Source organism: Kryptolebias marmoratus, linkage group LG2 (genome assembly GCF_001649575.2).
Source record: "Kryptolebias marmoratus isolate JLee-2015 linkage group LG2, ASM164957v2, whole genome shotgun sequence".
Taxonomy (NCBI): domain Eukaryota; kingdom Metazoa; phylum Chordata; class Actinopteri; order Cyprinodontiformes; family Rivulidae; genus Kryptolebias; species Kryptolebias marmoratus.
Window position 1 is genome coordinate 29,409,848 of NC_051431.1, and position 18,482 is coordinate 29,428,329.

The 18,482-nt window shown below is 38.3% G+C and overlaps 1 protein-coding gene across 1 annotated transcript in view; it reads left to right on the plus strand.

The window, feature by feature from the left end:
- snx19b (sorting nexin 19b) overlaps nt 1-10,160 on the plus strand; it is a 45,093-nt gene extending 34,933 nt beyond the window's left edge. The window contains exons 12-14 of the mRNA XM_017436027.3: nt 6,096-6,280; nt 6,446-6,533; nt 8,304-10,160. Coding sequence (XP_017291516.1) covers nt 6,096-6,280; nt 6,446-6,533; nt 8,304-8,427 — 397 coding nt within the window. The 3' untranslated portion in view covers nt 8,428-10,160. The remainder of the gene's footprint in view (nt 1-6,095; nt 6,281-6,445; nt 6,534-8,303) is intronic.
- The last annotated feature ends 8,322 nt before the right edge of the window (nt 10,161-18,482 follow it).

Below are 18,482 nucleotides of genomic sequence, written 5' to 3' on the forward strand. Positions count from 1 at the left end.
TGGGCTTAAGTCTCTGCACTGGACTGCAAGAGAAATGGTCAAACTCTGGCAATATTTTTCAGATAATAAAATAGTGTCTTTGCAACATTTTATTGCGGTGTGTAAAACTTAAACATGGCAAAAATTACACCAAGGTTTTTAACTTGATCTGAAGGATTCATTACTAAAGCTCTGTGTTTCTCTCTTTGAGGATCAGTAGCATTTAATAAAATGTCTGTTTTGTTCTTATTGAGCTTGGGTAATGTTTTGTCATCAATGGTTTAATATCTAAAATGCAGTTTCAGAAGACTAACTGGTCGTGAGCCATTAGGAGAGATAGCATCATAAAGCTGTGTGCCATCAGCATTGCTGTGATTATTGATGCTGTCTCCTGATGATGTTATCTAATGGGAGAATGTATAGATTGAAAAGTGTGAGACCTAAAATTGATCCCTGTGGAGCTCCATATTTAAGTGTGTAATATTTAGATGATAAATTACCTGTACTTACAAAGAACCATATCACATTTTAGTGTCTGAAAATGGTTTGACCTTGAAGGGATGGAGTGAATGTAAAACCTTGGGTTGCAGTTCAGTACAAGATAAATTGATTTAGCAAACAGTAAGTGCCTTCATGCTATGACATGTTTTGCACACTGTGGTAAAAAAAGATGTAGTGTTAATATTCGTCTCAAAAGCCATGACTGCTCAGAGCAATGTTAGCTCCTAATCATAGACAATTAACACATCATCAGGCTGACTAACAGCGGACTTTTTTTTACTTTCATGTATTAACAAAGCTGCTTTTGGTGAGCAGCTGACTTTATTTTTACTTCAGTGGAGTTTTTCTCAAAAAGGAAATAATGAGGGTTGTATCCTGTACATTAGAGATAGTTACATAAAAGCAAGGTCTGGGTTGAATCATTCTCTTTCTCATTTACCTCAGGATTTACATTTAGACTGTTTTCCTTTATTTCTCTAGCTGTATTTAATCAACTTAGACAGGACTTAAATCATAACAGTCCATATATTGTATAACTTCCAATGTCACAGTTTACTGAACTGTTGTAACTGAAGCCATCTGTTATCTATATTATGTTTTGACCTTATTTTTTCTTTTAATTCCCATCTGTTTTCACAATGTTGGAGTTTTACAGCTCATAGCAAATCAAAGCTTTGAGTTAATAAAATTAAATTTATTGGCAATAAGAATGGTGCATTACCAGCTCAGAATGTGGAATGGTTCAAAATAGGAAGCAAAAGCTCAAAAATCTGCCTTTTTGTTTCAAATTAGCTGTGTTGAATAGCTCGGCTTGCCCAGTGATTATGGATGCCTGCAGTGGAGAACAGTGAGGTGCATACTGTATGTATATCAAGCAGTCATGTCACATATTAAGCACTTTTCAACATTCATTTCAGACACATTAGCACTCAGCTAGTTGAGAAGCCAGGAGTGTTTCACATTTTATTATTTCTGGCCGCCAAAGGTGAAAGTGAAGCAATTATGTTTTTGCCTATGTCTGTGTTTTATTGAAACCGTCAGAAAAGAATTACAGAAATTGTGGTCAGGATAGGTCCAGCTCATCTAGGAGGATTTGTGGAGCAATCACTGCCAATCATACACATATTTTGGTTATGTCCCAATTTAAATAAGTTTTGGGAAGAAGTGTTTGATGCCCTTAAGGAAGCAACAGGTCAGTCCACAGGAGCCCACAGTGGCATTAGTAAGTGTAGTACCTGCAGGGCTGGAAGCAATTTGTCTTTTAATTGTGCTACTGACAGCAGCTTTGAAATGTGTAACCATCAGACTTCTGAAACCAGATCCCCCCACATATAACATGTGGATCCAAAAAGTCTGGGACATTGAAGTTGTAGTAATAATGTAATTTGCTCCATTGGATAAAATATCTGACATTAAGAAACATTACGGTCCTGTCAAGGACTGTAATGTCCTGTTAACTCAGTGAAGTCTGATTGTGCACACCACTATAACAAACTGCATGATGTAACCTCCCCTCTGGAAGTAATGCTACCACCTGTGAACTATACATGCGGTAGCTATTATTAGCTTGGCAATCATTTTGTTTTGTTTTGTTTTATTTTATCTGCACAGGAATCATTATATATATATGTCTACAACTGATTAATTTTTGGAGTCAATCTAATGTAATATGGCTGCCACAGCTATCCAATACAAAAATGGCTATAACTCAGTCAATTTAACAAACATTGCGCTAAAATCTGGTGTGGTATAAGCTGACAATTATGCACAAAACATAGTCTGAACATGATTTCACATGAAATTGTGTATAACGTAATTTAAAAAGATTGACAAAAACAGCTATAACTCTATAACATTTTTTAAGATAAGATGATCTTGGTCTAAAACTCTGACATGAAATGTGTCAGGCGATGTGCACTCCTTCAAAGAATTCAAGACCTTTAATGATTTTTCCCCCCCTTTTTTATGTTGAAAGGTGTATTAAGTTCTATATTGATTTTATTTTGCATCAAGTTCAAGTGAAATAAATTGAAACAAACTCTCCTTGGTATTTACTTTTGTTTTGTCTTATTTGTCTTTTTGGAATACTTTCTTAACCCAAACTTTCTGGAGATGATCAAACTCTTTGTTTGACACATGGCCTGTCGGATAGTGGTTACTGATAAGACTGAATGAATAAGAAAAAAATATTAATCTGACTTTATAATTTATTTTATTTTTTTATTTCATAGTGAAATTACCAGTTGACAGATCCCATCTTACTGACCTGCTACCTTAGACTCTTCCCACTAATAAAAGAACATACCATACTAGGAATAGGTGCAATGTTACACCATAATATATAAACAATATTTGGTAAAACAAAGTTGAAACAACCACCTCACTTTAAGTTTTGGACACAGGATGTGCAAAACTGTTGTCAATATTGATAAGCTTCTGGAGAAAAACAGAACATGGAACAGATTATAAGAACTACAAAACTATGTGTTGTTGGAAAAGCCCCAATGATTTTATGGAGGATGGATGTGCCACAACACAAAATAACACTCTGTTGTCTATGGCTATGATGTCATTCACTGGTTTAGGCTTCTGGTTAAAATAAATGTTGTGGTGAGTTCATAGTGCCCTTTTACTCAAACAATCTTCGGTTCTAACCTTTAACAAAAACGCTTCTCTGCATGAGTCCCATGTACTCTCATCATGACCAGTGGCTTCCATTGATGCTTAAATGCATCAGATAAACTATTTCCATGATGTCAATGCTTTCTTTCTATTTATTCATTGTTTATTGAATGAATCTTTGTATAAAGATTGATTTTCTTAATGTCCTACGTACAACCTCAATTTCAATGAAGTTGAGACGTTGTGTAAAAGATAAATAAAAACAGACCTTGCAAATCCTTTTTAACCAATATTTAATTGAACACACTACAAAGATAAGATATTTAATGTTCAAATGGATAAACTTTATAGTTTTTTTTTTCAAATATTTACTCATTTGGAATTTGATGCATGCAACACATTGGTACTAGTTGGTTTCAGAGTTTATTTTCATGTTCACCTACTTAAAGTTAAAATCTAAATCTATGACATGACCTAACACAAAATATATTTAAGTGTATTGTACATGGATAAAAGAAGAATGGATCTAATAATATTTGAATGAAATCCATGTCTTACAGATCTGGTAATACATCATGGTAAATAGCTGCTTTTAGAATTTATATATAAACAAAGATTTTTCTGGGCACAACAGCTGCACACTAGAAATGAGGGACTTTAAGCCACACCTACTCCCCCACACACAATCATGGTGTTACAAGACCTTTCTTTAAAATGAAATAACTAATTACAGCTAAACATGTTAGAAAAATGAATATTTCAATAAACAGCAGCAAGCTAAGAACTAAGTGAATTAACTCAAGTCAACACCTGAAAGAAATTATTTGAAGTGTGTTTTTATGTTGTAACAAGAGCAATGTCCTATTTGTTTACATGGAGCAGGTGGGGGTTAAGACTTCTACTGGAACCAGTCCACAGGGGAGCTGGTCCCATTCTGGCTTCAACTTCTGAGTTTTGATAATATGATTTGTTGTACTAGTATGTGTGTGTAAATACACACCATGGAGCTACCTTTGGTCTGTAAGAACCACCAGAATGTAAAGTGAACGTTGTTTTACAGTTTAGCAGAAAAAATGTTTGCTTTGATTTGATTTGGTTATATGTTTTTAGCCCTAAAGAGAAATCTGTTCTTCCAAACTGGAAGGCACTGTAATCAAACTCAGGCCTGCAGCAAAAACATGTGGAGGTAATTTACAATAAAATGCAGAGTTTAGTAGTATCTTACTCATTTAGTCTAAAGCCAGCAGAATAGGATTGTTGGCTGTTTTTGACCCAAGTACACCGGTCTGCCTTGTTTGTATTCTCTTTCTGTAGCTTCATGGTACAGAACTGAAAGGGACACTGGCTCAAATGGTCTCCATCAAAAGCTGAGGCAACTTAATATTGGATTGTTTAATAGACATGAGACATTTTTTATCATCTACCAATAAGTCCCTATGAGCTATATTTATTTATTTTCTTGCCTAACAGTGTGAACTAATTTTTGGTATTTATAACATTTACAGCTGCAATCAGAAGTTTACATCTATTTATCATGGCCATAAATGTCATAATATTTTGAGGCTTTAATAATTTATTTGATCCATTCTATTTCAGGGTGGAATAATTATACAAGTTCAGAATTTTAAAAAACTAAAATTGTGTGCTCACATTTGAATTCATTATGGACTTTTTAAAATTCACATAGGGTCAAATACCTATATACCTATATATAATACCTAATACTTGGTTAAATGTTCCTTACAAGTTTCACCTCAAGCTCAAACATTTGTATCCATCAAGAGGCTTCTGTTATAATTCTAGCTGGATATTTGACCACTCTTCTTGACAGAATTGTTAAAGTTAATTTAAAGTGGTGACTTTCCGAGCATGGAAACTAACCAAGTTTTCAATAAGAATGAGGTCAGGGCTATGGGACGGTTATTCCAAAAGCTTAAAAGTAAATGGACTGTACTTATATAGGGCCTTTTTAGTCAACCAGCCAACTCAAAGTGCTTTACAACACAATCTGCACTCTTATCTTTTTCCACACACATTTATACAGCACTTTAATATATCTCAACAAAGCTAATTTGAATAAATCATTCTATAGAGTCTAATCAGTGCTTTAGATCACATTCATACACTGATGGGGCACATTGGAGATAGCAAGGAGTTCAGTGTCCTGCCCAGGGACAGACATGTGACTGCTGTCAGGAATCAAACCTCCAACTCTTGTTGGAGGATGACTGTTCTAAGCCCTGATCCACAGCCTGCTTTATCCAATCCCATTCTGATGTGTCTTTGTGATCATTGTCTTGTTGGAAGACCCAATTGGGTCCAAGTTTCAACCTTCTAGCTGTTGATATGAGGTGAAGTTGAAGTATTTGGAGGTAGTTCTCTTCCTTCATTATTCCATTTACTTTGTGTAATACACCAGTACCACAACATGACATGGCTACCACCATTCTGAACAGTTGGTACAGTCTCCTAAGGTTTGAAAGACTCACCCTGACCCCTCTAAACATACTTTTGTTGTTGTAGCCAAATATCTAAAACTTTGTCTCATCTGACCATAAAACTTTTCTCTAGAAGGCATTTGACTTGTTCATTGAGCTTGAAGGCGGCACTTTTTGAGCAGCTTTTTTGCTGGTTGTCACTCTCTCAGTCAGTCCTCAGTGATGTAAAATTGGAATTTATATAGCCAGTAGGGCTGCTTACCACTGACATTCTACTAAGATATTAGATACAACTTTGTGTATTGTGAGATTCTTTTCGTGTACCCAAATTGTAATTACAGCATTTTTACATTTGGATTGCAGATATTAACACTGGTTCACCGTCATGTTACAACAGGAAAAGTTTTGTGTCTCCCACTTGATGTTAGCTGGAACTGTCTACAACCACTGAATGGGCAAAGCTAATAGATGGATAATGAAATGATTTAGGGATGTTACAGACTCAAACACTTGACTTACTTGAAACCAAAGTTGTGTTTCTTATGCACCTTTCAGATGGCTTGACGTGAGTGTAGCCAACCTGACAAGTACCAGGTACTGGGTGGTGTACCTGCAGGTTATACAAGAAGCTGTGTGGCCTGGAGGAACTCTGCCAACTGCCCCTCGACTTGAACGCAGCCAGCACCAGAAAGACTCCACCAAGCAGCAAGCCTTAAACTGTCTGATGAAACTTCTACCAGGTAGAGAAAGACTTGTATCACTTGACACATAATCATTTTTTTTCTTCTTTATATTTGCATTAGAATTTTGAAATGTATTTTGTAAATGGAACTTAGAAGGTCACAATACAATGCAGATTTCAGACAACTATTACATAATTTTGGTTCATGTCTTTGTGTCTGTAGATTTGGTGTCGGATATGTTGGGTTCAGATAAGTACAAACTGAGCTGGCAGACTGCTCTGAACTGTTTTCAAAATCCCTACATTAACAGGTATTTATGTCCCATATACTGTGATTTATATTCTGCACTAAGTGACTGTTGTAGTTTTAAAATGTCTAGCTCATATTGTTCATGAAAACCATTGCGTTATTGGGCTTTCAGTGATTTCTTTTAGATGTTAAATGTTTCATAGCATAATTATCATAATTTATATATTGTATTAAGAACATTTCAAGAGTGATTTTACAAGTTTCAGTTTACTGTTGTTTCTCTGAAATCAACATATAATTAAAAGTCCATACCCAGATCGAGAATACATAAACACCTGCGTAGATTAAGGAATTACATTTCAGAAACCCAATGAATATTTGCTATGTATGATGAGGACTGACGCTAAAGTATCTATTAAAAATAGGAATTATGTAATATTATATAATATTTCTATGGGAGTTTAAAGCATTTCTTTGTGTCACTAGGGTGAAAAGTGTAGAACAAGTCCAAGGGTTGTAGGAAGGTTAAATCAGGGATCTTATCAGTTTCAGTGTTTAAACTCCTAAGTCCAAGGCCTGTAAACTTTCTGGTGGTGGTTATTAATAACTTCAACTTATAACTTTTCTATCCAAACATAAACAAACACTGGACTAAAATGCGTTACAGTAGGAAAACCTCTGAAGTCAAGTCATGGGCTGGAATAATACCTGTACTCTTAAAACTTTATATTCAAAAATGATCCTATTGAACAGTTATATATAAAGAAAGGTTACCAGTTTGGTGTTAAATTATGGTGGTGAAAATAAAGTACTGCATCTGAGATCTTCATTTTAACTTCATTAGTTAGACAATTGAAATTTGTACATAAGGGAGTTCCCACTTGAAATAATTAGTCATTGTTTTTTAAACAAAAAGTAAATCTGCATTCCACAGAGAGAAAGACTGAAGTGAAAATCATCTTCAACAGTTCCAAATGAACAACTCGGCACATTCACCCTGACTTCGGACTGATATCGTCTCAGACTCTAAGCCCCAGTTACCTTTTTAAATTATAGTCTATGATAGTCAAACAAGAAAAAGAGACTGAAATAGTATGGCTTGTTTGAAAGGGTTGCCAGGAAAATATAAAAAGTAAAAGAAAACAACAAGTAAAACAAATATGGCAGTAAAAGCTTACATTTGTAAAAATACATCTGAACAAACCACAACAGTTCTAGCAATATTTCAACAGATGAGACCAAAGTGGAGATGTTTGGTGAAAACAAACGCTGCACATCACCACAAACACCTCATGGCAACTGTCAGCACAATGGTGGGGGTAGGGTGGAGGGTGGGGGTGGGTAATTTGGCCTTGTTTTCCAGCCACAGGACCTGGACACCTTGCAGTCGTTGATTTGACCACAAACAACTCTATAGACCAAAGGATTTTAGAGACAAATGTGTTGTAATGAACAACGGGATATTTGAGTTAGCTGCAATGGGCCAACAAACAGCTATTTTCATTTTTTTGCCAACGCAAATTTATAAAGTGAATGAATGATCATTATTTACATGTCACCAAGGCAACCACATAAAAAAAATGTCTGGCATCCTTTCAATACAAGTCAATTTCTCATGGTGCCCAGCTTCACTGTAAGCTCAGACAAGGAAGACCTCTAAAGATTTTGTCATAATCATTATAATTGTGGCACACTTCAAATTCAAGTGCACCCAATTTGACCAAGTAGGTTTTAATGATTCCTCAATCATAAGGTTAGCGACCTTAATTATCATGGTTTCACCCCACACCAAAAAAAACCTGCTGTGACTGCTGGTTTTGTGTTCCTGCAGGCACTTGGTCTACTCTATATTTGATCTTCTGTTGGATTTACTGGTTCCTGAATTGCCAGAGGAGGACTTCCAGAGGAGCCTTCTGCAGACCCTCTCAAAGAACCCAGAGAAGCTGTTGGGATGAGGGGACAACCCACAAGAACACGTCGAAATGCAGCATTCCTCTTTCATCGTCCAAACTGTTTTTTCAATGTAGATGGAGACATGAAATGTAGAATAACGACAAGCCTGCTCACTATAATTCTTACATAAGAGTGTAAGTAGAGATGTATGGTGAGGTTTACCAATTTCAGTATGTCCTATTCAGACTCATACTTTAAATTCCTCACATCACTAAGTTTGGGATATGAAGCTTTTATGTTCCTACTTACTCAAACATCACACACACACTAAATTTGATCTGACCTGTTTTGTGTTTGATCTAAGAACACATCTGAACTGCTGTTCAGAAATACACGTGTCAAAGCTTCGTCTGATCTCCAAAGCTAGCCTCTTCCTGCCTGTTAAAGACCCCAGCTTTAACTAAACTCACTTCAGCTGCTTTTTGCAATCTGGTTTTATTCTTGCGTACACACTCTGTGAAAAAAAACTCACACCTGTTGCTCTATGTTGCCGAAGCAGGGTTAGTCTTTTCCTTTCAAGGTAAAATCTCACAAATCTGTTTGACTTTAGCTTAATTGTATCTGTTATCTCTTCATTTATTCTTCACCAAATAGGTGTTTTGCTTCCCTAAGCCTGAGCCTTCCTAAAACCTGTAAATCTATGTGGGCAGGAAAGTAGACACCATAGTGAAGTCATTTGAAGGGTTGTCCGAGACACATTTTATTGGATTTGCAGGATACTGAAGAACGTGTTAAAGGAACTATGGTATAATAATGTCTAAATAATATTAATCATTTAAATAATAATAATCAGCTTACAAGAATGATGCTGCCTTGTGACTGCTAAGACTTAAAAAAATGTTAAATCTCTTGGAGACTTGCTGTTTTTTTAATTATTATCCAGTCATTATTAGTATCCAGCTACAATATTAGTCTGGTGCATGATTTACATGAGTTTCCGTCTTTACTTGTCGTGAAACTGATCTGTCTGTGTGAAACCGCTCTTATCTTGGAAAGAATCAAGTCAAGTGTTTGACTAAACATAACATCAGTCTTTTCATAGCACATGTATCTAGATTCTAGATTCCTGGTTCCAGTACAAGTTTTAAGCCCCACCTCCTTTATGTAAACAAACAGGACATTGCCATGGTTACAAAAATGAAAACCCACTTGAGGTATTTCTTTTCAGGTGTTGATGCACACTGAAAAGCAAGCTCCTGTAACACTATGATTGTCTTTGGGCTTAGTAGGCGGGACTTATAGCCCCTAGTGTGCAAACACTGGTTCCAAAACTACATCATGGCAGGTTCTGTGAAGAGCTGGCTTCAATTCCCGACAATGAAAGAAGGTGGGGACAGTTAGTCTAGTGGTATAATATGTATGTGGTTACAAGACGAGAGTCAGTCATATTTGAAGAATGTAAAACAACTTATACAACTGTGGTTCCACTAAATAACAAAACAGATGCACTATCTAAATGTTTTGTGTATCTACTACCCTTTTTTATGGCTAAGGATGTCATTTCAATGTCTTGGTAGTTTTCCTATTCCGAGAAATTAAAAGGTAGATGGAAGTTTATTAACTGTGTTGAACCATGCATAACTGTATCACAGGTACATGGGGCAACATGAGGACTTTGTTAAGTTTGTTATGTCATGAGCTTCTGGAAAATGTTACAAATGTTACATTCCATGTTAAAAAAAAAAAAAAAATCCACTTTGGTTATTTTTTCTATTCCTAATTTTTGCACTCACCTCAGTGAAGTGATCTTAATTTTTTGTCTTTTCTCTTTATAATTATTTTGCATATTTATGAATTTATTTAAGGAGGTATGGCAACACAGTGGTTAGCATCGTTGCTTCACAGTAAGGAGGTTGCAGGATCACCTTCTGGCCTGGGGGCCTTTCTGGGTGGAGTTTACATGTTTTTCCTGTGCACGTGTGTGTTTTCTCCAGGTACTCCCGTTTGCTCCCACAGAGCAAACACATGCATGTTAGATTAACTGGAAACTCTAAATTGTCTCTTGGTGTGAGTGAAGTGAATTATTTGTCTTGTCTGTCCCTGTGATGGACTTGCGATCTGCCTCTCGCACAGTGACTGCTGGATATAGGCACCAGCTTCCCGCAACCCGGAATGGAGAAGTGGGTAAAAATAAAATGAATGGATGGATGAATTTATTTATTTCCTTGAAATAGTAATCAATACGCTATTTTGTATTGTGTTAATGAGCTAAAGATGTGCCAGTGCTGAGGAGGACTGCGCTGTGTGGTATTTTTTTTTTGGTCAAATTTTTAGATGTCTGCGAATAATGTTATTTTGTTTTGTTTTCTTATGTTGATGAAGGGATTCAATGTGGAGCAGAAATTCTTTACTTTTGCTGCATGCATATGCATATTAATGTCACTAAGTTGTTTAGTATTCACATTAAGGTCACTTTAACTGAGCTACACTAACATGTTATTTTTGATAGGCAGATACCCACTTTAGGTTTTTTTTTAAATAAATGAAGGTGATCTATAAATGATTGGTGATATAACATGATTAGATGTTGTGATTTTTTATTATTTTTTTTGTTTGTTTGCAGTCTTTTCTTTTGACTAACTTAATGATTTCTGTTACAATGCTTCTCACAGTCACTGCAGGTCCTCACCTGCTGTTCATACTGGGCTGGGGACATGGAGTTTTGTCAACTCTTGGTCATGACAACTGTACTGATGGTGTTGTTACAGATGGAACTATTTAATCTTGTCCTGTATCTTTTATTTTTTGTCCAGTAACAACTTTCCTGATATATCCTGAAGCTTTCTAATGATTGTGTTGTACAGCCTGGATCCTGAAAAAGTTGGGATGTTGTGTAAATTGTAAAAACCAAACCAAACAAACAAAAGAAACAGCAATGATTTGCAAAACTCATAAACCCATATTTTTTCCACAATGGAACATAGTAAACATCAAATTTTTAAATAAAACATTATATAATTTTAAGGGACCAAAGGTCAGTTTTGAATTTGAACTTTATGGCAGCAACACATCTCAAAAGGTTTGATCAGGTCCATGTTTCCCTCTGTGAAGCATTCGTACTTCTTTTAACAACAACCTGTAATTGTAGGAGCTGAGGAGAGCAGCCACTTGAGTTTTTGGAGGGAATGTTGTCCCATTCTTTGTCTGATGGAGGACTCTAGCTGTTCAACAGTCCAGGGTCTTTGCTGGATTTTTCATTTCATAATACACCAAAAGACTTAAGTTGGTGAGAGGCCTGGACTGCAGAAAGGCCACCAGCACCCAGACTCTTCTTCTACAAAGCCATGCTGTTGTAATGGTCACAGTATGAGGTTTAGTATCGTTTTGCTGAAAAATGTAAGGCCTTTCCTGTTGTCTGGATGGGAGCAGATGTTGTTCTTAACCTGTATATACTTTTCTATATTGATGATGTTATTCCAGATGTGTAAGCCGCCCATGCCAAAGGCACTAATGCACCCCCATACCAACAAAGAGGCAGGCTTTAAAACTGTGCGCTGATAACAGACTCAATTGTTCCTCTCCTCTTTGATACAGAGGATGTGGTGCCCATGGTTTCCAAAAAGAATTTTGAATTTCAATTCGTCTGACCACAGAACAGTTTTTCACTTTGCTTTAGTCCATTTTAAATGATTTTTTCCAGAGAACGTAGCTGTTTTTGAATGATGTTCACAAATGATTTCTTCTTGTATGATAGAGCTTTAAACAGCATTTGTGGATGGCACAGTGAACTGTGTTTACATACAGTGATTTGTGGAAGTGTTCCTGAGTCCATGCACTGATGTCCAGGACAGAATCAGACCTGTTTTTAATTCAGTGGCCCCTGCGGGCCTGAAGATCACAGCATCCAATATTGACTTTCAACCTTTGAGCTAAGAGATTTCTCCAGATTCTTGAAATCTTTTTTTATTATGAACTGTAGATGATGGAATATTTAAAGTCTTTTTATTGGGGACCATTATTCTGAAATAGTTCCACTGTTTTAGACAGTTTTCACAGACTACTGAACTTCTGCCCTTCTTTACTTCAGAGATATTCGGCATCTTTAAAATGCTTTTTTTATTACCCAGTCCTTTTACTGACCAGTTCATCTAATTAGTTGCAAAGTGCTCTTCCAGCTGTTTCTTATATATACCATTTACTTTAACAAACTGTTTCTCTTGTCCTATTTCAGATGTGTTGCTGCCTACAGCCAGCGTATAAAGGTTGATGGTTAAATGATCATAAAAAACTAAAAGTTATAAAAGATTTTTTGAATTCTGTTCTCATAGCTGGACTCTCACTTTGTCAGTGTACCACTGTATCATGTTAAAATCAGACTCGTGTGTATTTTATGTAGACACGTTTATGTTGTGTTTTCCTGTTGTGATCTTTCAGTATGAAAAAACAAAAAAAACACCAAAAAAAAACAAGAAAAAACAAATGTGTATACAAATTATTACTGTATGTTATGAAGGTTGGAAAAAAATCAATCTCTATAGCAAACAAAATATCTAACTTCAAAATATAACAAAAAGATACAACTTTATCTTCTTTAATTAGATGAAAAAGTTGTGTAAAAATGCACCATTCTGTTTATCTTGGGACTTTTACATGTTAAGCCAAATTATTATTAGAACAGCCAAAATGTGCACATTGATAGTCACTACAGCTTTGTGTTGGTCTTTGTAAAAGTTTTATCTGCCATCCTGAGCTCTGGTTTGCATACTTTTTTAATTTTCTACTCTGTGATTTGTGGATGTGTTGTGCATCTAAACACTCTTATTTGCCGCTTGTTCCTGAGTACAGTTGCACAGTTGCACAAACAATAAAATTATCAAATGTGATTTACTAAATCTTCAGGTGTTGTATACGCTGCTGTTGGCTTGATGAATATGTGATAGCATTTTTACAAGACAATGTTTTACAAGGTAATATTTTATGAGACTAATTTTAAATTAATTCCTGGCATGTTTAAACTGACTTTAGGTTCTCTAAAAATAAACATCACGTCTTCAGGGTCAAATGTATGCTCTAGATAATTGATTTTTAATCCTGTGAGCCTATTTTACATTTGATATCACCCATCAGCGCCTCATTAATTTGCCATATCTTACAGACTTGTGCCTTGAATCAAACTTAAAAAAGTGTGGATTTTACATAATTAGTTTTTCTTTAGTAAAACAATTTTGCTAACCTCTCTTGATCCCAATAGATGACCCAATGAAAGACAATCTCAATTAAAGACCTGGCATTACATGGAGAAGTGCATGACAGAGTGACAGAGTTGTAGCTGTTTTGGTCAAACCTTGAAATGAACATCATTATGGCTTATATGGATTAGCTGTGGTGGTTCCAAAAGTTAATCAGTTGTAGATGTATATGCAATGACTACTTTCTGAAAATTTAATTAAAATGTATTCAGTGGTACGTGATATATTTTGCTAACAGAGAAACAAGCTGTCTCCAACAGTTAATTCCAAAGTTTTAATCAAATATCTTGCAGAAAGAGTAGCACTTGGATTGTGTTATAAATGATTTTTAGCTACTTCCACACCAAATTTTAGTGTAATATTTGTACCATTGATTGAGTTACAGCTAGTTTTGTTTTTTAAAGTCAGTTGGCTGTGGCAGCTATATTGAATTGGAGTGATGCCAAAAGTTAATCAGTTGTAGATGCACATCCAACAATTACTTTTTGTAAGTTTTAATAAAATGCATCCTGTGGTTTATGAAATATTTTGCTAACAGACAGCCACATGAATACTCACATACATACACAGGCAAAAGCATTATCGTCCACCCTCGCTTTTTTGGGGGGAGGTGATAATAAATCCTTGGCTTAATTATCTCTGCCAAGGAGGTTGTTTTCAGTTGAGTTTGTTGGTGTGTCCACCCATCCATCTGTCTGTCAATTAGCAAGATTACATAAAAACCAATAAGCAGATTTTGATTACATTTTCAAGAAATGTTGGGGTTATCATAAAAAAACAAGTAATTAAATCATTTTGGTAGTGATCCGGATCACAATCTGGATCCTACCATCTTTTAATGACCTTATGGCTTTGGTTTTACGATTACAATTTGGGAGCTTTTGTTATAGTGATTCATACCATTTGTTATTTTGTTTTCACATCTTCTAAGCAACAAACATTCAATGAATAGAGTTCGTCTCTCAAAACACTCTTCTGTCAGTGTTGGAAAGATGCTGAAGCTTTTAGTCTGAGCAGTTGTACAAATTGAACAGAGTGCAGCGCTGACAAATACACCAGCAAGAATTGAAGACTGTTGTCAACAGACAGGTGACACGTACTGAGCTAAGCAGTAATGCTTGGTGGACTACAGTGTACAAATATTTATCAAATATGTACAATGAAAGTACATCCTTTTTCTTTTCTAAGGTTTTAAATATCCTGACAATAAAAGTTACACGGTCCTTAATAGGTCATAAAAAGAGATAAATACGATATTGGATGAACAATGTAATGTGGCTCATTATACTCCCTGATGCTCTATGCTTCTATGGCTAGACTGTGTATACGCTGATGGTGCCAAGGCTGCTGAGTGTATCAATCCACCTGATCAGCGTGTGTAGCCAGTCCAAAGGTTTCCTCAGTTCCAAGCCTCAGTGTAGTCTAACTATGCCCAGCACACATACATTTGCATAGTAACACAGACGCTGTTTGGTTGAGAAAACAACGACAAACTAAACAAACAATGTCATGCAAAATTGTAGAGGTTCACTATTAGCTAAAATAGAATTCTTTCACACTGGTATGTTATTTTTGCAAAAGAGTTGTTTTATAAGCCTGAAAAATTATTCAAGAAAAAACAGGCACTCATTTGGCTAACCATTAGCCTAGCTTGGACGAAGAGTTTTGCCTCTTTCTCCATACTGTCTTTTATGACCAACGTCACAGCTGATAAGGTATTAACTATTAATGACTATTAGACAGACCATCATTTCAAAGATGACTAGAATGCCAATTTAAGACATCCACTACTGTCCCAGTCCCAAAACATGGCTGCAAATGAAATGAAGAACTATCATCCAGTAGCTCTCACTTTGATTGGAACAGCTGGTTTTAGCTCACATCAAGGACCCAGTTGACGTCACCATGAACCTTCTGCACTATGCACACAGAAAGAACTGGTCTGTGTCTGATGAAGTGTCAGCTGTCACCCCCCATTCTCACTCACCTGGAGGACTGAAACTGTCGATGTGCAACTGGGTTTTGGACTTCTTTACAGGCAAATCAACAGTCTCTCATCCTATGCCATTCTTCTCAACACTGGCTCCCCACAAGGATGTGCCCTAAGCCCTCTTCTGTGCACATATGTTTGCTCTGCAAGGTGTGCAGAAGGACGTTATTGTGAAGTTTACTTCCATTCAACCATCCATCCATCCATCTTCTTCTACTTATCCGGGGTTGGGTCGCGGGGGTAGCAGCGTAAGTAGGGAGACCCAGACTTTCCTCTCCCCAGCCAATTGGGGGAATCCCAAGGTGTTCCCAGGCCAGCTGAAAAACATAGTCCCTCCAGTGTGTTCTGGGTCTTCGTCTGGGCCTCCTCCCGATGAGATGTGCCTGGAACACCTCACCAGGGAGGCGTCCAGGAGGCATCCTATTCAAATGCCCGAGCCACCTCAACTGGCTCCTTTCGACGTGGAGAAGCAGCGGCTCAACTCTAAGTCCTGCCCGTATGACCGAGCTCCTCACCCTATCTCTAAGGGAGAGCCCAGACACCCTGCGGAGAAAACTCATTTCAGCCGCTTGTATTCGCGATCTCATTCTTTCGGTCACTACACAAAGCTCGTGACCATAGATGAGGGTAGGAACGTAGATCGACCGGTAAATCGAGAGCTTCGCCTTTTGACTCAGCTCTCTCTTCACCACGACAGATCGGTACAGTGCCCGCTTCACTGCAGACACTGCACCAATCCACCTATTGTGCTTCCGCTCCATTTTTCCCTCATTCATGAATAAGACCCCAAGATACTTAAACTCCTCCACTTGGGGCAGGACATCTTCCCGACCCGGAGAAGGCACTTTACCCTTTTCCGGCTCAAGACCATGGCCTTGGATTTGGAGGCACTGATCCTCATCCCAGCCGCTTCGCACTCGGCTGTGAACTGCTCCAGCGAAAGCTGTAGATCACGGTCTGATGAAGCTAATAGGACCACACCATCTGCAAAAAGCAGAGACGCAATCTTAAGGTCACCAAAACGGATCCCCTCAACACCTTGACTGCACCTAGAAATTCTGTCCATAAACGTTATGAACAGAACCGGTGACAAGGGGCAACGTTGGCGGAGTCCAACTCTCACTGGAAACGAGTCCGACTTACTGCCGGCAATGCGGACCAAGCTCTGACACCGGTCATATAGGGACCTAACAGCCTGTATCAAAGGGCCCGGTACCCCATACTCCCGGAGTACCCCCCACAGGATTCCCCGAGGGACACAGTCAAACGCCTTCTCCAAGTCCATAAAACACATGTAGACTGGTTTGGCGAACTCCCATGCACCCTCAAGGATCATGCTGAGGGAATAGAGCTGGTCCAGTGTTCCACGACCAGGACAAAAACCACACTGCTCTTCCTGAATCCGAGATTCGACTATTCGACGGACCCTCCTCTCCAGAACCCCTAAATAGACCTTCCCAGGGAGGCTTAAGAGTGTGATCCCTTTATAGTTGGAACACACTCTCTGGTCCCCCTTTTTGAATAAGGGGAACACTACCCCGGTCTGCCAATCCAGGGGAACTGCCCCCGATGTCCACGCAATATTGCAGAGTCGCATTAGCCACCACAACCCTACAACATCCAGGGCCCTAAGGAACTCATCCACCCCCGGAGCCCTGCCACTGAGGAGCTTTTTAACCGCCTCGGTGACCTCAGCACCAGAGATTGGAGAGCCCGACCCAAAGTTCCCAGGCTCCGCCTCCTCAATGGAAGACGTGCCGGTGGGATTGAGGAGGTCTTCGAAGTATTCCGCCCACCGACCCACGACATCCCGAGTCGAGGTCAGCAGCACACCACCCCCTCTATAAACAGTGTTGGTGCTGCACTGCTTTCCCCTCCTGAGACGCCGTATGGTGGACCAGAATCGCCTCGAAGCCATGTGTAAGTCTTTCTCCATGGCCTCTCTGAACTCCTCCCATGCCCGAGCTTTTGCCTCAGCGACCATCCGAGCCGCATGCCGCTTGGACTACCGGTACCTATCAGCTGCTTCTAGAGTCCCACAGGCCAAGAAGGCCCACTAGGACTCCTTCTTCAGCCTGACAGCATCCCTCACCGCCGGTGTCAACCAGCGGGCTCGAGGGTTGCCGCCGCGACAGGCACCAACTACCTGGCGGCCACAGCTCCGATAAGCTGCCTCAACAATGGTGGCACGGAACATGTCTCCCACCTCTCCTAGAACATGTTCAAAGTTCTCCGGGAGGTGGGAGTTAAAGCTCCGCCTAACAGGAGACTCTACCAGACGTTCCCAACAGACCCTCACAATACGTTTGGGCCTGCCAGGTCCTCGAAGGACTCCAAAAAGGGTGGGTAATCTGAACTGCTGTTCGGCGCATAAGCGCAAACAAAGTTTACTTATGACAGTTATATTTGCATTGATTTTCATCAATGAACAAGTTCATAAATATAGAAAAGAGATAGAGGAGCTTGCTAATCATGCTGCAAAGAGTGATTAAATCAGCACAAAATATGACCATCAGCAGGCTCCCATCACTACAGGACATTTACAACAACAGATGCAAAATCAGACCAAAGAACATTATGACAGACCCCACCAATCCAACTAGTGAGCTGTACAGCCCCTTTCCTCAGGTGGAAGGTTTTGCAGCATTAAAGCCCAACCAACAAGGCCGAGGAGCAGCTTCTTTGCTCTGGCTGTGAGGCACATGAACTCTGACCCTCTGGACTTTCTTTTCTGACTCTATGATTTTTTTTTAGGTGCTTAAAAAAATATAAATTATAAATAAATTATTAGTTTGTTTAGGTTGGTCTGAGAAACACATTTTCTTCTATGTTTAAGACGTGAAGGATAATAATATTGTAAAATAATCTGAATTTAACA